We start from the raw sequence: 25529 nt of genomic DNA, 5'->3' as shown, positions 1-25529 counted from the left end.
AGAGAGAGAGAGAGAGAGAGAGAGAGAGAGAGAGAGAGAGAGAGATTTCAAGCAAGAACCTGAGATCTCAAACCCCAACATACAATTCCACATAAGGGACAAACTCTGGGATACCACCCCCTTATGTGTGTGCACAGAAATGTTTGTGTATAAAAGGCTGGGAGAGGAATAGAAAAGATACCTTAGGACATGAATGGGCATAGACAATGGAACACCAAGAAACTGTTGATATTAGGGAGGCTGTTGACAGGTTTGGGGTCAGGAACATGTGGGGGCTATTCTTCATCACACAGGGTACGGGACATATGATATTGTAACTTCCTATTTTAGTGAATTATTCCTGCTAACTCAGCACTTCTACTTGTTAAAAGAGTGAAATTGTCATCAACATCTTTTACCTTTTGGAGCCATTGAGCAAAGCATTGAATGCTCCACCCTGGTTATGGCTGTGGTGATTACACACAAAGTACCATTATTCTTTCTTCTTGAGAGAATTGATGACAATATATAGACTCTGCTAATCACATAATATATAGATATAATATGCATATATGTTAGTGTATACACTTGCGTGATAAAAATATGTAAGATACATGCATAAGGGCATGTGATATTTTTGTTTACCAGTTGGGCTTTTAGTTTTTGTTTTGGCATAGTAATTTGGAAAAGTTTTAAAGTTAATTTTATTTACCTGAATAGTAATAATAAAATTACAAATGTCTATTGCAACCTTTAACCTATAACACAAACTACTTAGCTAGTGATATGGTAGGCAAAGATATTTAAAGTACAGTTATGAGCGAAATCAACTAGCTTTTTTATTGTCCCAGTATTCAACAGCAATAGATTGCTAAATTTATTCATTCACCCAGTTTTTATTCAGTGTTTACTATGTGCGAATCACTGTTCTAAGGCATATGGGGGATATAAAATGAGTAAGGCACAGATTCTGCTATCAAGGGACTTATAGCGCACAGTGTTATTTTGATGATTATTTTTATAGGAAAACTGATTTTTATGGTAAATTTGAATGATATCTCCAAATAATAGTATAGCATTTATAACTAGCTACTTCATGTGTGATACTTAACTTTTAAAAGTACAAAAATATTGAATTGGATTTCTTGTCACTAATGGAACCATTGTTTGTGTTCTGAATACAGGAAAAACATACTTCGCTTCCTGGATGCAGAAAGAGACATCTCTGTGGTCAAGAGCAGTCTTAAGCCTGGAGATGTGTTGCACTATGTATTAGACAGACGCCGTACCCTAAACGTTTCTCATGAATTGCATAGTCTCCTTCCTGAAGTTTCACCGATGAAAAATCGTAGATTTAAGACGTGTGCAGTGGTTGGAAATTCTGGGATTCTGCTGGACAGTGGATGTGGAAAGGAGATTGACAGTCACGACTTTGTGATAAGGTGAGTTTTTACTACTTTCTTCAGATTATCACTTATTCTAAAGCGGGTTATCAAGGAAAGAGTAAACTGGCAAAAATGGCTAGTCCAATATCATTTTCAGAGATTATTTAGCTAAGAGAGATATTTATTTGAAGTGATATCATTTTTTCTGTGGTGTTGAAATCTACATTTGTTCTCATACAGAAAACTCTAATTATCTTGTCATTGAAATGAAAGATGCTCCCAGCTGTGGTAGTGAGATTAAAATCATGTTTTTTATTCAGAATTTATTTTTTTGTTGTTAAAAGATTTGAAAGAGTGTAGAAGAAAATGATTTTGTTCTGTAGTGTTGTCAGCTCACTTTTGATTATAAGATGTTACATTACATATCTTTTATTTACAAATTATGAATAGTATTGGGTAATATTGCAATCAAATGTCAAATCATAGGATCATGGATTCAGGGTACCTCAGATGCTATCTTGTCTCATCCCTCATTTTACTAGAGAGGTAACTGAGATCCAGGCTGGTTATGTGACTTTTCCAATGTCAGACAAGTAATTGAGCATTAAAGGTGGTATTTAAGTCCACACTCTCACTCCAGAGCCAACACTTTAAGAGAGCTTATCTTCCTTTATTCTATGACAAATCATTTAACTGAATTTCTGGGCAATGTGCATCAATTTCATCTTTAACATTTGAAGCCTAACTGCATTCATTTTACTTCGTGCTATTATATATGTTTGCTACTGGTTATGCATTAGTTATTTGAGTTTAGGATCACAAAAAGTAATATTTTATTCCATTTGATGAGTTAGGTAATTGAGAAAATTTTTTGCTGTTTTTGTTATCGTTGTTGTTTAACCACTTGTAACGTAGTACTGGCATAAGAGTCATATTAGAGATATTGGAAGTATTGTTTCAATTGCCACAACAGAGCATGAAAGCAGAGTGGACCTTATCTGAGTCATCTGTCAAATAGAAATCCACGAGTCAGTAAAGACTAGTGGGAAGTGTGCTGGTCTCAGAAAAAGGGATCTTTAGTTTGAATCCTAACCCTAGTACAGATGGGTTATGTGACAATGAATGGGTAAGCCATTTATTCTCTAGGCTTCAGTTTCTTTTTCTGTAAAATGGAAGTAATGATACTTGTATTGTATATCTCATGGGACTTGCTTGAAGGAAATATTTTGTAAACATTAAATTTAAAGCCAAATGTAAAAATGAGTTATTATTTTGTAAAAGGAAAGGAACTTTGGTCTGCCCTGTTGTCAATTTCACTGGCCTTTTTTTTTAATTCTTCATGTATTGAAGTGTGGCTACAGATTTGATTTTTATTTCATTAAAATTAATTTTGATGTCTAAAAATTAAAAGTCCTTTTTTATGGTAGTTGCTGATAAACGGTTACTAAGTAGGCTTTTAAACACATTTTGTCTACAAGAAAATTATGGTTAGGATTAATTTTCTGAAATGTTTAAGAAAGTCACCTATATATGAAATTTAAAGATTTGCACTAAACTTCAACTTTTACCTGTGAGCTCCACCTTGAAATAGGATAGGCTGTAAGGTTTCAGCTTTGGTACGCAGGTGTGGTCCCAGGGCAAGAATTTCTGCTCTTTTATTAGCTCTTTATTTTAAAGTTGTGCAGAGGAAGAGGATATGAATGATTGCTGCGACTCTTATTATGGTCAAGTCAATCATTAGCAATTAACCTTAAAACAAGTAACTGTACTAATGATATGCCATTTAAAAAGTGTAATCAGCAGACTTAGCAATATAGTCAGAGGCTGCAAACACCAGAAAGAGAAGAGAGTAGAATATGTTGAAACAGCTAAATAACTAGATAGTGGAAAGCATGGAACCTGCATTTCAAAAGGGAGCAAAAGCCTTAAGAGTTGTAGAGAAGGTATAATTTGGGGTCAAGTGAAGGTTTGGAAATAAAGAGAGTATTCAGGCCCAGCATGAAGACAGGGGTCTAAAAAGAACAAATTAAAATGAAATGGAATTGAGAACTGGATAAGGGGATTGATATCCTAGCTCCCCATTCTGCTTATCCTTCTGGTTTTGGTCACTAAACATATTTAACTGACCCAATTATAACTCACCCTCACGTGGAATCTGGTACCAAATCTTGACTCTAGATGTGTGATAAAGAGACCGGCGTCAATAGTTGCCCTGCTCTAACCTTACTTGGATCTCTCTAGTGACTAGATTTTTAGAATTGTAGCCTAGATTCCAAATAATCGAACTCCTACTGTGTTTCATTCAGTCCTCTAGGTGGTTGTATTTCCTATCTGCTTCCAAGAAACAAAGGTTTTTCAGAGTTGGACAAGACCTCATTGACTATCTAGTACAATCTATAATAGAAAAAAAAAATCCTCCCTAAAACATAATCAGAAAATTTTCATCCAGTCATTGATTAAATACTTCAAAGGAGGGAGAACCCCCTATTCTCTAAGACAGCCCATTCTAATTTTGAATAACTGTAGTTGTTAAGAAATTTTTATATCAAGTTTAAAAATGCCTCTTTGTAATTTCCATCATTGCTACTAATTGTGTTCTCTGGGGTCAAAAGAAATAAATTTAAGCCCCCCCCCTTCCATTTGTACAGAGGGAAAACACATCAAGATGTTTATCTTCTTCCCAGAGACTTCCCTTTCCAAATTCCTTCAACTTGTCCCTATATGTCATGAACACGAGGCCCTTAAAAATCCCTGTTGCCCTCTTCTGGCCACTCTCCAGTCCTTCTTAAAATGTGGTTCCTCAAACTGAATGCTCCAAATGAAGTCTAACCAGAAAAGGCACAGCAGGTCAGTGGGGAGGACACTGGATGTGTAGTCAGGAGGATCCAAATCCCAAATATTTACTCCTTGTGTGACCTTGAGCAAATCAAGGAAGCTTTCTATGCTACAGTTTCCTTATCAGTACCAAGGATGTGGGTGGGGACAGTGGGCTTGACAATCTTTAAGTCCTCTTGTAGCTCAAAATCTTCATCTTAAGATCTTAGTTCTCTGGTATGCTTCCTAATAATCCAGCATTCAACGGGCCTGTTTTCCTGCCCCTTTTCTCCAAGCTCCTCATGAATAGGTTCCTACTATCTGTAGCTAAATTATTCCCCTAAATACTGTCTTTCACTTGGATCTCTGAAAGTCTTCACTGTTTTTACCTCTGCTTATCTCTGCTTGGACACATAGCCATAAGTGTTATAATTAGAACAATGACTAGCAATATTCATATCCTGTCTATCTTTTCCTTCTGAGACAAATATCTTGGTTGTAGATCTGATTTCTGGGCTCATATCCCTATATAGCCACCCCTAGGGAGGAAAAAAATAGATACCATGTCTCCTTGTTTAGATTCTTAACATTCTTTAGACATTGCAGGTCTTCCTGTATTTTATCTGAATTTAATTACACTTTAATTTTTAACTGTTGACTCTTGCTTTACGATTTGGATAGCATAGGAGGTACCCAGTTTGTAGCAAAACAATGACTTCTATTTTAGATATGTTGACTTTTGAGATGATGATTATGGTGATGATTCATATAGTGCTATAAGGTTTTCAAACATTATCCTCACAACTCTGGAAGTTTGGCGCATATAGGATGCTTAGGAGAAACTATTGAAGTTGTCTAATAGGAGCTGGTGATGAATTCCTAGAGTTAAACATGTCCAAAAGTGAACTCACTTCCTTTTCTCCAGAACTCAATCCTGCTTTGAACTTCCCTTCTTCTGCCAAGGCTATGAAATCAATGTTCAAAATCTCAGTGCTATCCTTGACTTCTTGTATGTCTTCAACCAGATATTGGATGGCCAAACTTATTTCACATTATTCCACTCCAAAGTGTTGTCCAGTTAATCCAGCCTTGTTAATGTGATGCTGACAGCACACTCCATTTCCTGCATCTGCACCCTTTGCACTAGCTGTTCCCCTCACTTGCAGTGCCCTCCCTGCTGTCCCCTGTACCTTAGAATCCCTAGTTTCTTTCAAGGTGCAACTCAAATAAGCACCTAAGCTGTCCCTCCTAAGGCCTCTCTGATGTCCCTGTTCAGTTCTGGATTCAGCATTTTCTTTTCTTTTTTATTAAATTATTTATTTTTAGTTTTAACAATCACTTCTGGGTTCAATATTTTAGGAATATTAATAAGCTGGACAGTGTTTCTGGAAGAAGGTAGCAGGATGATTTACATTCTTGAATCGATGTCATATGAGAATTAGTAAAAGAAACCAGGGATGTTTATTCTAGAAAAAGAGAAGATTTAGGATTTAGGAAGGGAGTGTGGTGGGAGGGACATGACCTGATAACCTTAGGTGTTTGAAGAGATGTCAAATGTAACAGGGATTAGACTTGTTTTATCGCAAGAGTACAGAACAAAGAACAATGGGTAAAAGTCACAAAGAGACACATTTTAGTGTGATATGAGGAAAAACAAAATTAAAGCCCAAATCACTTCTTAATAGTTAGAGCCATCCAAAAAATAGAAGGGGATGCTTTGGGAGGTAGTAGGGTTTGCCATCCTAGGTCTTTAAGTAGAGGCTGGAAAACCACTTGTTTAGTGTTAAAGTGGAGATTCTTTTTTCCCCAATAGATTGAACTAAATGGTCTCAAAGTCCCCTTTTAATTCTCAAATTCTGTGATTCTGTGAAAGCCTTCCTTAATTATTCTGTTCATAGTACCTCCTCTCCCCACCCTCTTCAGTATCTCTGTGTATATGTGTGTGTGTATGTGTGTGTGTGACTGTAAACTTTTTGAGGACAGGGATTGTTATTTTTGCAGTGCCTGACTCATAATAAAGTCTCAATAAATATTTGTTGATTAATTGAGAAGCAGCTAGGGACAAAAAAGATCGATATATAGGTAGATAGAAAGACAGATAGATATAGATGCAGACATCTCTCTATATGTCTAGATAGTGATCTATATAGATATCTACATCTATAAAGATGTGGAGAGCTATATAGAGCTATATATCTACATAGAAATATTCATGTAGATCAATATCTCTCTATATTGCTATCTCCATATAGCTATAGAGAGCTGTATCTATATCTAGACCTATATCTATCTAGTTTTATCTGTCTCTATCTATCTATCTGTCTATCTATTCTACCTATCTATCTATCTACCCCTACTTGCTCCACGGTTATATATGTTTATATGAAGCACATTTATATATTCAATAGAATGTAAGCTCATCCTGACTAATGACTATTTTTATCTTTGTGTTCTTAGTACCTAGCATAAAGCCTGAAATATAGTAGGTGCTTGATGAATACATGTTGCCTGATTGATATATAGATCTGGCAGCCATTTTAGATAGAAATAATAGTTTACTCCATGGGATCTGATGATACTATCAAGAGAGGTGTAGAGAGAGAAAAAATGAAGGACTGGCCATGGAGAGAGAACTTAACCTATGTTTAAGGGGTAGGATATAAATAATGAACTAGTAAAGGAGACAGATAAGAAGCAGTCAGAAAGGTAGCAGGAAAACCACAAGAAAATAATGACATGGGCACTTATGGAGGGGAGACTGTCCAGGAAGTCAATATTACAGAGAGTTTGTACTGCAGAGTCTAAAGTGCTACAGAGAACTCAAGAAGGATAAGGACTGAGAAAGTGTCAATGGATTGGGCAATTAAATGATCATAAGGAACTTGGGAGAAAGAAGTTTTCCTTTAATGATGAGGTCAGAATTCAACTTGCAAGAGGCTAAAGAATGAGTGAGAAGACAGAATGTGGAGGCAGTAAACTGCTGAAACTGCTGACTTTTTTTCTTTAGCAGCTTGACTGTGAAAAGGAGAGAAGATATGCTAGCTCTTTTCAGGAATTTATTAATTGGACACATCCATAACTGATGGTTGCTGGAGATTTGTTTTTTAACAGAAGAAGCCCTTAAGTGGGAATTTATTAGAAAGTGACAGTTAGTGAAACTTGGACAATTTATATCCCATTATAAATAAAAGTTGCCTAAACTTAAGATATTGGATAAATTTGTTTTGTGTTTGATTATAATTTACTTTCTCATTTGTCTCAAAGGGCCAAATTTTGGCAATGTGGGGCATATTTATGCTCCAGGCACTCTGATGGAGCTGTGTACTTTAATTTATATTATTGAAATCCTGTATTTGCTACTGCTTTCCATGCTGAGAGGTAATCTGAATATAGGCTTCCTGGTATGTACCAGGAATTGGCCCTTTCAGATTCTACTGGGTCATAATACCTCAGATGAGGAGACCAAGGAGGAATCTGGAAGGAGATTCCAGACATGAGTGAATTGATACTTGACTGAGATTCTTCTTTGTTGAAGACTTTTTCAACCATAACAACTCTTATAGACCATCAGTCAAGGCATAAAGAGGTTTTTATATGCATAAATGAAGGAAGCACTTACTTACACTGATGAAATCACATGTGCGATATGAGTTGCAAGAAGATAAAAGTGAAATCCAAATTTCTAGTGGGGTGGAGATAGTTGGACAAAAAACACCTTAAGAAATGTAGTATTGATAAAGGGAAAATATTCTTAAAAAGTAGAGCTATTCAGAAATGGAATCGGTTCACCTTTAAGCAAAAGTGGAATACTCACTTGTCACATGTATTTAATGAGTTAGCTTAGATGGACTTTGAGGTCCCATCTAACTCTGAAACAACTTAATTCTGTGGTACTTTGTGCCAGGCACTGTGTCTACAAACACAAAAGTGAGTCAGTCTCTGTCCTCAAGGCACTTACATTATTTAGGAGGGAACAATACTCACAGTAAATGCAAATATATGCAAAGTCATTTCAAGAGGAACAATACTAGGAAGTCCTTTAAGGGAGCTGGGACTTCCAAGCACAGTTGCAGGGGGAGACTATTTTATAGTCGTGAAGTACACTGTATGCACTGGTTTCAGATTTCTATCCTGACTTTGCTTTGTGTTCTTGGGCAAGCATTTCTTCTCTCTGGGCCTCAATGTTCATATCTGTCACATGAGAATATATGTGGACTCAATGACATCTAAGGTCATTCCAGCTTTAAACCAATGATCATATGATTTTAGATGGAAGACGCAGTGTCATAAAGTAAGAAAATCAAGTAGACCAGTTTGACCAGAATATGGAATGTGAGACCGAGAAACAGTCTGGTATGACAGGATGAAGCTGGATTGTAAAGTATTTGAAAAATCCAACTGGGAAGTTTGTATCTTAAGCCTAGTGGCAACAGGAAATCCTTACAGCTTCTTGAGCAAGGAAATAAAACATTGTCAGACCTATGTTTTAAGAATATAAATTTGCCAACTCTGTTGAAGATGAACTGATAAAGGGAAAGACTGGAGGAAGGATGACCCATTAGGAAGCTATTGCAACACTCTAAGCTTGAGGTTATTACAGTTGTCCAAGCCAGCTGTGGTTGAAGTGGGGTGAAGGTGCCAGTTGTTGAAATTGAGGTGGTTAAACTGGGAACAATACTTTTGGATAGATATCACATGTATGTTGAAGTTCCCAAGTACAAAAACGGGGGGGGGGGGTTTGAAGAAGTAGAATGTTAGCCAGGTACAGAGTATGATGAGATAATGACCTTGGGATTAGGATTGGTAGAAAATTGACACCAGGATATGGATGAAGTGATATAGATATAGATATGTTGGGTGAACCTACAGGAAGGAGACATTGTTTACTGAAGGCAGCAAAGAATTGGTCTGAAGATGTCAAGAACAAGAAGCATAACTATGCCTCTTCTAAGGTGTGTGTGTGTGTGTGTGTGTGTGTGTGTGTGTGTGTGTGTATTTAAAGACAGGGAAAGAGGAGATATCTGTTAGAAAATATGTCTAGTATTGTAAAGGGTCACTAAGATTCAGATTCTTCTTTGGGAAGCCAGGTTCCCATGAGTGGAGAAATAGACAGAAGACTGAAGGGTAGTTAGAGAAAGAAAGCTCATGTAAAGGGCAGTTGGGTAACAATAAAATAAGGCACAATGATAACAGAGTGAAGTTCAGAATAAGGACTCAGGGAGAGTAGGGCTGAAGTAAATGCAGATCAGGACTTAGAAAGTGATAGTTGGGTATGGAGTTTCACCAAGATGAGGAGTGTTACAAAACTCATACTAGTGATTAGTATGGAAGCTTTGATCTGCTCCGTTTGGGTGTTAGTTCCTTAGGCAAGTTGGTAGATTCTTTATTCCTAGAGGTTCCCTGTGTTGATGCTGTACTTAGTAGGAAAACCCAATTAACTTAGTCCATTGCAGCTCAGAAGACTTGATCCCTAGCAACCCACCAGCTCTATATCTATTTCCCTAGTAATAGGGATTATAGATTTGTACCAACATGCCAGCCCCAAATTGTAATTTTAAAAGTCTGCTCATAGAATTTATTATGATGAGTTTTTTCCTTATTTATAATTATAATATAGTCTCTCTCTCTCTCTCTCTCTCTCTCTCTTTCTGTCTCTCTCTGTCTCTGTCTCTCTCTGTCTCGCTCTCTCTTTCTCCCAAAAGTTACAAAGAATAGAGAAAAAAAAATCATCATAAAGATGTGGAAACTCTCACCTAATTCCCATTTTCACTCTTGGTTTATATCTTTCTAATTCTGTTGACTTCCAAATTAGAGTATAGTAACTGCCAGAAACACATTGCATAATGTCCTAAGTTTAAATTCAGGAGGCCTTAGCCAAAAAAAAAAAATCAGTAAGGACTCAGTTAACCCAAATAAACAGATAAAGTAGTCTCTTTCTCTTAAGGGTCCTTCTGTAATGCTGGATGATCATGCTTATAAATTGACATGGTTATACTCATGAATTCATGTACATTGTTTTTATCTTAAAATAGCTTTCATTATTAATTTGGTTAATAATGAACTTTTTGTGGTTCTCAATACCGAACATACAAAAAACAATCAATACTTATTGAAAACTTGATCACTTTACTGTAGATGGTATGTTAACCAACTTTTCCTCATCTGTAGAACTTTGAACCCAGAGGTAAAAAAAAAATGCAATAATGGTTGTCTAAGATTAACCATGGTTTAGGGCTCTTATCTTTGATTCTTTCCTCTTCTACACTTAATGAATTGGCAGGTCCTGTCAATTCTGTCTTCCCAACATCACTTCTATCTTCCCTTTACTTACCTCCTTGCTTGCACTACTAATTAAGGCTGCCACTTCCTCCCATTGTTTAATTTAAAAAGTATTTTCCCTGACTTCATTATCTATACTGTCCTACCCATCCTTCATGTAGTTGCCATAATAATGTTCTCTAAACATATATACAGTCATGCCAATTACTACCTAAAGACCTTAAATGGTTTAAAATAAAATAAAAATTTCATAGTATAGTATTCGATAGCCTCAACAAACAGGCTGCACAATAATTTTATTTCACATTTCTCCCTTCTACACAGTCTAGTGTCTAGGCAAACAAGATTTTCCATATGAATTCTTTCCAGTATCCAAGACTCAGTCTTTTCTCTCTGAGTTCACCTAATCAGTCCCTTATGCCCCAAATATTGTATACTCCTTCCAGTCTCTGCTCAATCTGTATTTCCTTCAAGTATAAGTTTAGGGAGCACTTAAGTTTTCCCTGATCCCTTAAGTAAAAATTATCTTTTTTCTCAAAAATTTCTTGACTACATTTCCTATATCTCTCTTTTGCCTCCAATACACTCTACCAACAAATAAATATATAGGTAGATAGATAGATCAATGGATGGATGGATGGATGGGTGGGTGGGTAGGTGGGTAGGTGGGAAAGTAGGTAGGTAGGTAGATAGATAGATAGATAGATAGATAGATAGATAGATAGATAGATAGATAGATAGATAGATAGATAGATGGATGGATGGATGGATGGATAGATAGACAGATACATAAATACCTAGTTCCTAACACTGTTGCCTTGAATTATAAATTTCTTTGCTGCTTTTAAAAGGGGAATAATCCTGTGTGAATCAGAATGATGCTAAGTTTCAGAAATATGTCCCACATGTAATGTGTTCGAGTGTGTTTGTATGAATGTATATGTGAAATTTATTGCATAAGTACTTTTCCATTTGTTGCCAAGAATTTTTTTTAATTTCTCCTGATTCATTTTACTAGCCAAGAGAATCCAGAGCACTCACAACAAACTTCTAAACAAAGAGCTTTTCCGTTTGATGCTAGATCTACAGTAGCATCATAGCCATATAATAATGAGTGTGATTTTCCTAGAGCCTAAGCCCAGGCCTGGTTATAAGTTAGCCTTTGGATGGAAGCTATATAAACAGCCATGTGGAGGATTGTTGTAGTTAAAGAGTTACATTGAAGATGATGATGTAGGAGAATAGAAGAAAGCATGTACATGGCTTGTAAGAGACTTGTTTTTTTTTGTTTGTTTGTTGTTTTTTCCCCACCCTAAAGTTACACCTATAGAGTTAGTAAATGGAAAGTACTAGCTAAGGTAGTTTAAATATAGGGAATATGTTTCTAGTCTGAAAAATGTAATGGTGGAGTTTGTAGAAAGATGCAGTTTTCTAGACTGCCATTTAAATGTCTCCCATTCAGTGTTACTAGTAGATACACAACTGTAAATATGCAGAATTGGCTTGGTCTGGTAGTTACTCTTAGCCCTGTAAGTCATCAACAGCAATAGCATTCACATCTATGCACTATGAACTGATTTTTACAACTTTCAGTCTTGGAATTTAAGAGCCTCCAATAACTTCAGGCATGTAGGTTTAAAGCTCTTGGCTGTTTTCTGTATCAAAATTAACCCTTTTGCATACTCTGTTTACCAAATAATAAACATTCTTGCTATTTCTTTGATAGACGCTTGACCTTCTTTCTCTCTGCCTTTCCCTTTGCAGGAACAAACCCTGCCAAACTATATATTTTCCTGCCCAACTGCAGAAGAAATACTACTTCTTTTCCCACCTTGTCATGCTTGGTTACTGACTCAAACTATTAGAATATTTCTCCCCTCTTCAAACTGCTAACAAAACAAACAAAAACAACTTTGTCCTGATCTCCCATTGACCTTATGACATTCTAACCTGTACTCATGCTTCCATGATTTCCCCTCAGAAAAACATAATCTTTTTGAGAGTAAGAAATTACTATTTTTCAAGGATGTTTATCCCTAGCCCCTTTCACAATACTTTGCACATTAGTTGGTACTACATGAGTATTCGTTGAATTGCAGTAACTTCAATAACTTTTTTTTTTATCATATTTCACTTTCCTAAATCTCTACAAAGGTATAGTTGGTTGTGAATTGATTTGTTACTATAACTTGTGCTGGTCTGTTTGTATTTGTGTCTTTCCCTTTTCCTAGGTTAAGATTCTGAGCTTGCTGAAGTCTCTATCCATGGCTTCCTCATGACCTAAACTTAAGTTGAATGAATGACCAGCTATGGTATTTATATTCTACTTTGTATGATTGACTCAAATCATTTAGATATCCTATTAAAGCTGACCAGCAACTTTATAAACCAATGTATAATAAGTTTCAACATTGATTAGATTTCTAACCTTATTTTTATTTCCTTGTAATATATGTTGACGTCATGAATAGATGGCTTTCATACAGAAAGATGCCTCAGAATGCATTACAAGCAGGCAGGTTTATGATGCTGCAGATGACTGCTCTGAGGGTTGGGGGTGAAGGAGATGGAAATAAAATAAGTGATATTGCTTTTCTTCATACATACAGTTTATGAAATATTTTATGATATGAATTTCAAAGCCCTTTCAAAAAGGTCTCTGATAATGATAAATTTTGTGTATATTGATGCACCTAAATGTTGCATTCACACACACACATACATCCATACATATATACATATAAACACACACAGTCACTTATCTATTTATCTTCATGAAGGAAATAATATTTGCTAGGTAACTATTGAACTGAGTAACTTCTTTTCTTGGGTGTGTTCTCCTCAAGCACCTCACCAGAAGGAACCAATGATCAATATTTCAAATGATTTAAAGGAATGCATAAATAGATTAAAGCCTAACCTTAATTATGCAAGTCAATGCATATATATTCATTTTGAAAATGAAAGTCTTGGATTAGTATGTGAATTTATACTGGAAAGAATGATACAAGAAAAAATACAGGCCTGTTTTTAAGATAGACATAATGTGAGTTCAAAAAACATAAATTCATTCTTTGTGATTAATAATAACTCATATGCCTGCCATTTGAGAAACCCAGCATGTAATTCTTCAGTTAGCTAACATGTCAAAGCAGTGGAGGAAGAATCAGTGTGAGGATCGTGGCAGAAAACTAGTTTGTTTTGATGAGCTGAACTTGATCTGAAAATAGTGTGTACTTCATACTGTGCTGCTGTCTTTAAGAGAAAGAAGCAATAACATTAAAGTTCTTTGGGAGGTCAGTTCTATAGGGACAAAGTTTAAAAATGTTTCAATATTCCAGAGGCATGCCTTTTGTATTTGTGCTTACTTACAATTGGGAGATAAGAACATTGTCAATTGGAGCCATGCTATTCCCAGCAGTTGAAGAGTAATAATTTCATTTTCTTATTTCTTACAACAGTGACTTATCTCTCCCCAGGGACACATCTGGGATGGTTAAAAGTGCTTAAATATTACATTACAAAGGTGCTTAGTGATGAGATTTGCTGCTGTGTTCCAGAGTATCAGCAGGTAGTTGTCAGAATACATGCATAAGTGTATACATACAGACACACATATTAATCCCGACAAGTGTGTATATATGTGCATATCCTGATAGTAAATAGATGTATGTGTCTGAACACACACACGTATGTGCACATACAAACACGTATATGTAAATAACCATTTTTAAAGACTTTGTTTCCAATCTTGTCATTTGCCTCTGTCTCTTCTCCATAATATATTGTCTTTCTTTTTTCTTCCTTTGTTGTACTCTAAAACTGGCATGAACAACTCTGTCCATTTTTCAGTGCGGTTCATTTCAAGACATAAGGTGTACATCAGTTTATTATTTAGTGTAGCTGATAATCTAAATTTTCAGTGGGGTTTTTCCATACTTTGGTTGTCACCATGAATGCAGACACAAAGGAAGGAAGAGGGCAAGCCTGGGAACAACAGTAAACTTTGAAGACTAGAAATAATAGTGGAGATCTGGCATCAGATTGTGGTAGAATAGGATGGAGAAGAGATTTCAGTGGTGGAAAAGAGGAATGAAGGAGAAGAGAAGTACATAAGTCATATTAAAAATTTCCAGTATAATTTATATGTGGCAAGCAAGTAGTTTAGCTTTTTTTGTAGAATAGATAGAACTCAATATTTTCTATTTTCAATTAATGCCATTATGACATGTCTCTGGAGTTTATTGACTTAATATACAAAGGAAAGGAACAGAGACCAGCCTCATCATATCTGCATTTAACTTCACTAAAACTGAGGTCAGAGGATCTAATAACTGGACAAAGCTATTACTGAGATTCCGTTACTAAGAACATAGTAGGTGCTTAATAAATGTTTTATGATTTATTCATATGGATAATAGATTAAGAAATGGTGGAATGCAACAGGGACTACAGGTGGGGGGGAACAGAATGTAATTAGATAATATGTGAAAGTGCTTCTTAAACTATATGGCTCTATGCAAGCAAAAGACACTCCAGTATTTCTACAACAAAACATTTTTTCCTTCTCTTTCTCATTTAGACTTTTAAATGTTTTGGGGAGAATTTTACTTCAGATGTGTCTCTTGCAAAGCTTCTTGTATATTTGTTTTCCTTACCATTGATTCTCATATATTTATGTAAATATTGATCACAATTTCTAATCTTCCTTTTCTATAAGATTAAACAAATGAATCTATATTGTAAACTGGTCACCCCTTTACCTGCCATTTCTTTCTGCTTTGTGATTGCTTAGTATAGGCTTTTTGATACCTTGTTATGGCATTTGATTTTCATATTTTAGAGTTTCTTGCAGAATTGTGATAGTTTGTGTCAAAATTTCTTCTTTTGTACCTTATTAATATTTGGCCTCAATAGCATGTTAAAAATGGGCCATATTAGAGTGGCCTTGATTGAATTCAATGTATTTTTGTAATTTCTGTTCTTTTAATTTTGCAAATTTGTTGATCATTGTTGAAATGAGTTGGTGGTCTGAATACATTGAAAGCTTATTCAGAAATTACTTCTACATTAGTAATGATAATTTCCTCTGTTTTTTTTTCTCACATAACCTAAGATTTTTAGGTACAAAGAACTTCCCACTGTGCATGCTTTCTCTACCAATGCAGAGCAGGATCTCTTTTAACTTACAGTATTAGAAGATTGATCTCATGTACTACAGGAGGTGTCCAAACCTGAATTTGAACCCAGGTCTTTTTGACTCAAAGACTGTGTATCTGCTACCAGGCCCATCTTTAATGGGAATGTAAATTTTTAAGATCTTCCCTGCCCTTAGGCTAAAGTGCACCTGGAGCCTGGGGTAGGAGGCTTGTTTTTCAGTAGATACTTTTTGATTGGCCAGTGGGTCCAGAAGGTTGTTACATTCTCTGAGCCAGGAGAAGGCTATATAAACCTTGATTTGAGGCTTTGTTTTGGGGCTCACTTTGAGAAATGTTGTGTGATTTGATCAGATGAGACTCTGGGAAGCCGTTGTTGAGAACCGCCCCCCCCTTTGAAAAACCCAGATGTTGATGCCCCCATCTCTGGAAACTGTGATTTGGTATGGATGTAATGGTTGGACAGCTGGGAGGCCTGTCTGTTGAAATGTTCTTCTAACTTTTGGGGTGCTGACCTTTTTTCCCCTGAACTAGGTAAACGACATATGTTTGACTGATTAAAGTAAGCTTGTTAATCCATTTTGAGTTGCTTTCCTTTAGCAAAGCGCATCTAAGAACCTGTGTTGGCAGCCACCCTGGGGACACTGGGGTGCTTGCTGCTACACCATTCCCAGCACATTACATCTTATCTCTTTTTTTGTCTGCTAATCTATCCTTTTCTAATTTTGATGTTATTTGTGGCTCACCATGTCTTATTTTTAGAATACATATATGTATGTGTACATATACATATATACACATAGATACATATCCACATCTTTGTAAGTATGTATATACACACACCCATAGATATATATTCATATAAAGTATCATGATGTAGAGGCATGAGATTTCTGTGTGAGCTACAATACTTTAGCTTTCCTCATTGTTTATTCCAGAAAAGAACATTTTATCTGAAGTTAGAGGATTTAGATTCAGAGGTTCTTTCAAAACTATTTATATTTAAGCATGGGGAAGCCCAGAACTTTTTAGTCATGTGAAGAATAAAAGGTTCCCTGGGGTGTGGAGGCACACCAAGCACCAGGAGATAGTGATAACAAGTAAAGGGTTCTGTCATCCCTAACTGAATATAATTATCTCGGAGTCTTGTCTGGCTCGCTGACATGCATGAAGAACAATCTGTCCAGATAGAATTTTGTGGTTTCCCTGACTATCCCCACTCCTGGGAACTAGTAAATTCATCCCCTTGTCTATTTCTTCTGCCTTGCCTCATTGCTGCCTGGAAACCTTGGGGAATTTCTTTCTTTAAATTTTACTTTCTGTATAGAATAGATTCTGTTTCCCAATAATGATAAACTGACATTTACTGCATTCGGAGTGTTTGCAAAAGAGTAAACTACACAAAGTAGAAGGAGAAAAGAGAATCCATGGACCAATATCAATAGACTTAAACATGATTCTGTATTGAAACTCTTTCTCTCTTTGGAGTCACAAAGAGCCATCATATAAATCACATATTTGGATTATGAACATAGAAGTTAGTGTTCATAAATTGCAAACCTGAGCAAGTCTTAGTACTTTCTACTGCCTTTTCCACCACTCTAATGCTCCATCAAGAGGCTAGACTGCTGTCAATGAATCTCTCTATATTCAGTTAGTTCAGTCCTTAGGAAGCATACATTGTTTATTGATAAGATAATATTTGAAGCCTTTTCAGTATGATAAAACCTGACAGAACTTGATTTCCTCAGGTGTAGTTTTCAAGAACCCAGGTTTACATCACACAATAATGATGCATCAGAAGAAACATTTTGGAGTCCACAATTTTTAGCATGCTGAGTGATAGATTCTCAAGGTATCTCAAAGGAGGATTGAAAACAAACAAGTATAAAAACCTTGTTCCTAATCTTTAACAATAGATTTTTTTTTTATTTGTGTGTGTGTATGTCTTTTTGCATTGCCTAGATTTCCCACTGTATTTCCCAACAATTAAAAAAATAATTGAAAGAAGAAAAAACAGCGTAACATCAAAATGGTAATCAAAAGAATATCAAGAATATCCATATGCCTACTTTCATCTATATACTTGCATGTATCAATACATATATGTACTTTGTGCATATGTATACATGTAATTTTATGGGAATAATGTCTATATTTATGAGAACCAACTTTGTAAAAGTTTAAGGATATGGACAGACTTTCAAACCAGTATTATATAACAGATCATGTTTTTACATTCAAGTAATTGAAAATATATTGAATACAAGATCCTAATATATGCTCATAATTTGTCAACTATAAAAGCCATTTAATTCAGCAGAGCAAAACATTGCTGTTTTCACAAGTTGTCTCCTATACATATAAAAATCATATATGATTCCTTGAATATATAGCAACAAAATAACTTGCCACAGTATTCTGATTTATTAATTTTCAGTAAGATCATTTGTGCTTAAAAATAATGCTTGTTCCTGTCGATGATGATGTCTAACACAGTGCCTGAATTCTGGAACCATCTTGAATTGACTTTCATGATCTGATTGTTAAATTTTGAGCACAAGCATTTATACTTCAGAAACTGGCAAATGCTAGAAATAAAGTCTTGCTTTATTATTTTGTTGCTTTTCTAGACTTAAAAAAAGTGATGGAGGAAGTCATTGTTAAACATGAACCAATATACTACTGTATTTTCAAGTATATTGGCCCTACATTTACTCTTCTTTGTACATCATGCCCAGAATGCCATAGAGACTGCTATATGAGATCCATAATCACCTAAAAGATTTTGGCAAAACTATCCATAAAGGAAAAACCAAGTGAATATAGACCATTTATTGTCATTTATTCATCTAATGAATATTTTCTTTTATTTTAATAGTATTTTTCTGTAGTTATATATCAAGACAATTTTTATCATTCATTTTCACATGATCTTGAGTTCCAAATTTTTCTCCCTCTCTTGCTTCTTCATAAAAATGGTAAGCAATTTGATATAGATGTGCTATTATGTAGAATGTATTTTCATATTAGTCACCATTGTTAAAGAAGAAACAGATCAAGAGGGGAACAAAGGAAAAAGAATGAAGTAAGTGAACAAAATATGCTTTTATCTGCACTCAGAGTCCATCAGTTCTTTAAATGGTTGTAGATAGCATTTTCCCTCATGGGTCCTTTGTATTTGTCTCGGATCATTGTGTTGCTGAGAAGAACTTATTCATAGTTATTATCACACACTGTTACTGATACTGTATACAGTGTTTTTATGGTTCTGCTCATTATACTTTGCATCAGTTTGTACAAGTCTTTCTAGGTTTTTCTCAAATTTTCATCATTTCTTATTGTGCAGTAATATTATATTAAATTCATATACCATAGCTTGTTCAGAGATTCCCCAATTTATTGGCACCCCCCCAATTTTCAATATTTTGCCACCACAAAAGTGCTGCTATGAATATTTTTGTATAAATAGGTCCTTTTTCCTTTTTTGGGATATTTTGGGATAGAGACCTAGTAATGGTATTGCTGGATCAAAGGGTATGCACAATTTCCTTGTCCTTTGGGCATAGTTCCAAATTGCTCTTCAGAATGGTTAGATAAGTTCATACTTCCACCAACAGTGCATTAATGTCTTAAATTCCTCACATGCTCTCCAACATGTTTCATTTTCCTTTTTTGTAATATTAGCCAGTGTGATAGGTATGAAGTGGTACCTCAGAGTTGTTTTAATTTGCATTTCTCTAATCCAGAGTGATTTAGAAATTTCTTCTTATACCTATAGACAGTTTGATTTCTTCATCTGAAAACTGTGTTTTCATATCCTTTGACAGTTTATCAATTGAAGAATGACTTGTATTCTTATAAATTAAGTTCTCCAAATATTTGAGAAATGAGGCCTTTATCCGACACACTTGCTGTAAGAATTGTCTTCCCGGATTTCTGCTTTCCTTCTAATCTTGGGTAGGTGATTCTTGGTTGTAATTTTAGCTCCTTTGCCTTCAGGGTATTATGTTCCATGACCTCTAATCCTGTAATGTTTCAGCTCCCAAGTCCTTTGTAATCCTAATATTTAAATTGTTTCTTTCTGGACACTGGTAATATTTTTTATTTGACTTGATAGTTCTACTGTAATTTGGCCATAATATTCCTTAGAGATTTTATTTTGGTATCTTTTTCCTGAAGTGATCAGTGGATTCTTTCAGTGACTGTTTTGCCCTCTGATTCCAGGATATCAGTGCAGTTTTCCGTAATAATTTTTTGAAAGATGCTGTCCATGTCCTCCTTTGGATTATGGCTTTAAGGTAGTCCAGTGATGCTGATATTATCTCTCCTGGATCTCTTTTCCAAGTATTTTACATTTACTTCTATTTTATTTTTCATTTTTTTAAATTTGTTTGGTTGATTCTGGATATCACATAAAGTCATTAACTTCCACTTGCCCAATTCTTTTAAGGAGTTGTTTTACTCAATTAGCTTTTGTACTTTTTTCCATTTGTCCAATTGTACTTTTTTAAGGAGTTGTTATCTTGAGTGGATTTTTGTATCTTCTCTTCCATTTGACCAGTTCTGTTTTTAAGCAGTTGTTTCTTTTTCCAAGCTGTTGACTATTTTTTTTTCATAATTCCTTTGCATCACTCTAATTTCTTTTCCTGATTTTTCTTCTACCTCTCTTATATCATTTTAACTTCCTTTATGAGCTCTTCCATGAGTTCTTTCTGGGCTTGAGACCATTTCCCTTTTTTCTTTGGAGTTTTGCCCATAGGTGTTGTTGACATTGTCATCCTCTTCTGAGTTTCTGTCTTGATCTCCTCTGTCCCCATAATAACTTTCTATGACTACATTCTTTTTATTGTTGTTGTTGCTTTTGCTCACCTTTGTTGACCTTTTTTCCTTATTTTCAAATTTGAACTGCTTCTGGGGTGGAAGGGGCACTGTCTCAGGCTTTTTGCTTACCTTTGTTGGCCTTTTACCTTATTTTCAAATTTGAACTGTGCTTCTGGAGTGGAAGGAGCACTGCCTCAGGCTTCTTGTGCCAAGAGTTCTAAACCCTGGCTATTTACCTGGTGCTGCACTGCTGTTGCCCTGAGGCCCACAGGGGAATCCCACTTCTGTCTGGTGCTGCAATAAGAGGGGCATGACTGGCATTGTTGGGGTCTGGCAGCTAACCTGTTTCTGAGCCAGAGTCCTAGTTCTGGTGCCTGGCATGTGTGGAGGCCTAGTGAAATGTTTATGCATTTCCCCAGGGCTATGCTGAAGCTCATGTTCTTGGGCTTGGAGCCTGCCTGTTTGCCCTGGGAGCTATGCTGAAACATGTAGCAAGACTGGCTGCTGGAATCTTCCTGTTTGCCAGAGCTATGTTGAAGCTTGTGGCAGTTCTTGCAGCTGGAGTGTACCCGATCCCCTGGCAAGGGGATACTAAGGCATATGGGGGTGCCCTAGTGTTATTTTTTGCCTTTTCAACTCTGCTGGGCTCAGGATCTCCTGCTGGTCTGTTGAGGTATGGCTTGCTGCTGGTTTACTGGGAAGCTTCCTGTCCTGAACTGCATTGCCCTTTTGCCCAAAGAGAAAGACCTTTCTTGGAAATCTTGCAAGTATCTTGGACTAAAAGATTGTTTTGTCCCAGCTTTTCACTGGTTCTGCTGTTCCAGGATTTATTTTGGGGTGCTATTTTATAGTTGCTTGGAGGTGAATATGAATGAGTCATGGCTATTTATTGCTTACTCCATCACCTTGCCTCCTCGAAGTCTAACAATCACTTTAAAATTATATATTATAAACTATGACCTTCGCTAGACTCTGTGAATAGAAAAACAAAGATAAAATAGTCCCTGACATCAGAGAGCTAACTTTCCATTGCCAGAAAAACATACACAAATAAGAAATTATAAAGTTTTTCTCAGTGTAGGTGGCACATGAACTGAGACAAAGTAAGCAAAGGATTTTACGAAGTGGGAGTGAAGAGGTATTACATTCCAAGCACTAGGCACTGTGTGTGAATGCAGGACGACAAGAGATGTAATGTAATTTGTAGGGAACAGTAAATAGAACAGTTTGGTTAGGAAAGAAGAGCGTGCAAAGGAAAGTAATGTGCAATCAACTTTGAAATGTGGACTGGAGCCAGATAGGGGGGAAAATTCAGGAGAGTTCCTTGAACACAGGAGAGAATATGGCTTGATCTGTGCTTTAGGAATATCAGTTTGGCAGATGTGGAGCATGGATTGAAGAGAAGAGAGAATAGGGACTCAGGGACCTAATAGAAAGCTACTGCAATAATCCTGGTAAGAGGTGAAGAGGGTCCAAATTAGGGGGCATGTTATGCAAATAGATGGAAGGGAATGGATATGAAAGATATTGTGAACATAGAAACAAGACACTTGACAATGATTTGATATGAAGAGTGCAATAAAGAGATGATTCAGGAATTACTGTAAGATTGCAAATCTGGTTGATTGGATGATGGATTCACTGGAAATAGCAAAGTTGAGAAGAAGAATAAGTTTGGGGATAAGAAAATGAGTTCTGTTTTGGATTATTGAGTTTGAGATGCCTATTACAAAATGAACTGATGATATTAGACAGCTTAAGGGACTGTTCCTAGAAATATTAATCTTGTTGTCATTTGAATGGAGATAGTTTAATTGATTGGGAACTAATGAAAAGAAAGATCATATTGCCTTGATTTCTCACTGTAAAAAAAGTCTAGAGAGAGACAAGAATTTATTTAGCTTTGTTTAGGAGGTAGGACATACATAGTGATCCAACAAAGGAAACTGAGAAAAAATATCCAGAGGTTCAAGAAGTATTATTTTAAAACAAAAAATGGAGAGAATACAAAGAGGATGTGGTTAATGATGCAAAATGCTATAGAGAAGTAAAGAAGAATGAAGACTGAGAGCAGGCCTTGGACAGAGCAGCTTCAGTTTAGTGATAAATTCATAATCTAGATTGTAATGGGTTGAGAAGTGAGAAAGTGAAAGCAATTAGTATGGACACAGTATTCTGGGAGTTTAACTTTAAAAGTAGGGTGAGGAGTAGGGTGATAGTCTAAGGGGATTGTAGCAACCAATGTAGCTATAATTTTAAACAAAAGATAAAGACTGTTTTGATTTGAAAATATTTGTAATCAGGGGAAAAATAGTGCCTAAGGGGAATTTGAAAATTTGGGAGGGAAAAGGTATGGCCAGAGCCAAGCTTTTATAGGAGATGAGAAGGGATGGAGTCAGGGGCCCAACTAGAAGGATTGGGGTTTATTAGACAAAAGACCACTTTTTCCTCTGAGACTAGAAAGAAGAAATTGAATTGAAATTGATCTGGAGGTGACTTGAAGCGTAGATAAGGAGAAGAGAGATCTGAAAAAAAAGATGACCTGCATTTTCTGTCATATTAAGTAATGTGCTAAGTTTAGAGGTAGGGGAATAAAAGTTGAGAATGTGGCCTGAGTAGTTAAAAAGGTTTGGAACAGTTGATATGGGGAATAGGATAAAAAGTCAGTAAGAAAAAAAAATAATTGGTATGCAGTATTGAAAGCCTATTTGAGATAAATTTGTCGTGGGTTTACAGTAAAGAGAAAAAGTGTCTTTTGAACTGAAATTTTGAGAGAAGGTAAAGAGAACTGAAGTCTGGTAGAAAAAAACACCCCCATATCTGGATAGCATGATGTATACTGAAAGAAGTAATCTTTAAAGGAAGAGAGGTTTGGAACATAACAATCTGAATATTATACTTGCTACACTAGTTGTCTCTATTTTTCTTATTTAATGTTCTTGTTTTATTTGTAAAAATGTATTAATTCTGTAGCTTAATATTTAATAAATGCTTTTCCATTCATTAATTTATGCTTTTATTTTTACTCTCTATGTTACTATAATTTTAGACATATAACTTTTATTTTAAAATGGCTGGGTTCCTTTTATTGGGAGATTTAATCTCTTCACACTTAGTATTTTAACACCTATATTTTTTTATAATCTTTTTATATATCATGCCCTCATTTTTGAAGTTATTCCTTCATAGCTTTTTTTTTGGCAGGGGGGAAGGCAAGGCAATTGGGTTTAAGTGACTTGTTCAAGGTCACACAGCTAGTAAGTATGTCAAGTATGCCAGACCTTAAACCATGGCTACTTTAGCACCCTAAAGATTCCATCTCCTTCTGTCCTCAGAGGAAAAAACTGCTAGTAGCAAGTCCTCCTGTCTTCTATCTGTGCAGGGAATGTACCATTTCCTGTGGCTGCCTCATAGCCAGCCTCCTCTGGTGAGAAGACCTCAGAAAGTGTGCAGATTAATGTCTTGAGCCCTCCATTTCCTTTGAGCAGTGTACATCCCCTGAGGAAAGACTGGCAAGTATCTTCCATCTGCCCCAAAGCAACCACTTCTATTTGTATCAGCATGAGAAAAATTCTGTCTCCTGTCACCAACCCAGTCTCCAAACTGAGATGTAGAGAAACTATGATGCAAAGATCAACCTTCCCTTTTACCTCAGGCCTTCCATCTCCTGCTATGCCTTCCTGTCCTTTGAGGGAAAAATGAGTGGAATCTTCCACTCAATGGTGGTCATATATTTTACACCCAGTAATTCTGAACTCCTGAAGAGTTCATTATCAAAACCCCATTCTACACTCCTGATTAAACTCAGTAAAGCCTTAGCCTGGGATCACTCCCACCATTCATTGTCCTCTATCCTACACATGTGGTCTGCATGAAGGTGGAGAAAATTACACAATTGTTCTGACTTTACCCATTACAAATTTATGTTACTTTTTTCTCTCGTATGAAGTCACTGTCCTGCCCTCCACAGTGGCTCTTCCAAATCTGTTCATCTCTCCTTAAACTTTCAATGATGCCCCTTCCCCCCACTCTCTCAGCTGAGAACCTTGCTTCATATTTTACAGATAAAATTGAGGGAATTTTCCATGAATTCCCTGTCATCTCTTCTTCCTCCCCTCCTAACACTTGAGTGCCTTCTGTAATTTACTCTTCTTTCAGCCCCTGTATCACACGATGAAGTAGCTTTTCTCCTTAATAAGGCTAATATCTCTGTTTGTTCAAGTGATCTCATTCCATTCCATCCTCTCCAACAGATTGCCCCTTTTGTCATCCCAACTATTTAACTTATTTTCAATCTCAAGCTTGCTAGGGGTTCATTTTCTACTTTTATAAACATGCCCATATCCCCTCTATACTGAAAAAAAAAAACAAACCTCTCATTTGATCCTTCCATCTCCTACATCTCTTCTACTTTTTGTAGCTAAACTCCGCCAAAAGACTGTCTACAACATATACCTCCACTTTTTCTCCTCTATCTTCTTTTTTTTTAATTTTTCAAATGCTTTATTAACTTCTGATTTACATCATTCATTTCTGCCAGATTTTGAGTTACAAATTTTCTCCCCATTTTTCCCCTACCCACCACCCCAAAATAGCAGTCCCACAGGATAACCCCTCCTCCAATCTGCTCTCTCCCATATTTTCTCCTATGCCCCTTTCGACTTTTCCAGTGGATCTCTATGCCCCAGTGCATGTATATCTTATTTTCCAATTACATGTAAAATAGTATTAATATAATAGCATATATATATATACATATATATATATATATATTTGATTTTAAAACTTTGAATTCCAGATACATTCCCTTCCTCCCTTGTCACCCACCCTTACTTGGAAGATAAGCAGTTCAATATAGGTTGTACATGTGTGGCTAATGCAAAACAATAACATAGTAGATATATTGTAAAAGACTGACTATATTTTCATCCCTCCTATTCCACCTCCCACTTGTAATATTCTCTACTTTGATCCCATCCCTTTTCAAAAGTGAATGCTTCCAAATTCCCTTCCCCCAGCTTCCCCTCCCTTCCATCATCCCCCCTCTCAACCCCTTCCCGCCCCTACTCTCCTGGAGGGTGAGATACCCTAT

At 36.1% G+C, this 25529-nt stretch overlaps 1 protein-coding gene across 1 annotated transcript in view; it reads left to right on the top strand.

Annotated features, from left to right (window-relative positions):
• ST8SIA4 (ST8 alpha-N-acetyl-neuraminide alpha-2,8-sialyltransferase 4) overlaps nucleotides 1–25529 on the top strand; it is a 135365-nt gene that overhangs the window by 34401 nt on the left and 75435 nt on the right. The window contains exon 3 of the mRNA XM_069085171.1: nucleotides 1164–1421. Within this exon, the coding sequence (XP_068941272.1) occupies nucleotides 1164–1421 (258 nt within the window). The remainder of the gene's footprint in view (nucleotides 1–1163; nucleotides 1422–25529) is intronic.

This window comes from Petaurus breviceps, unplaced genomic scaffold (assembly GCF_028583685.1).
Source record: "Petaurus breviceps papuanus isolate PSGF00001 unplaced genomic scaffold, PetGlider_PUasm1.0 175, whole genome shotgun sequence".
Lineage (NCBI taxonomy): Eukaryota > Metazoa > Chordata > Mammalia > Diprotodontia > Petauridae > Petaurus > Petaurus breviceps.
The sequence above is the reverse complement of the archived record's forward strand: the minus strand, read 5'-3'. Positions and strand labels throughout refer to the sequence as shown.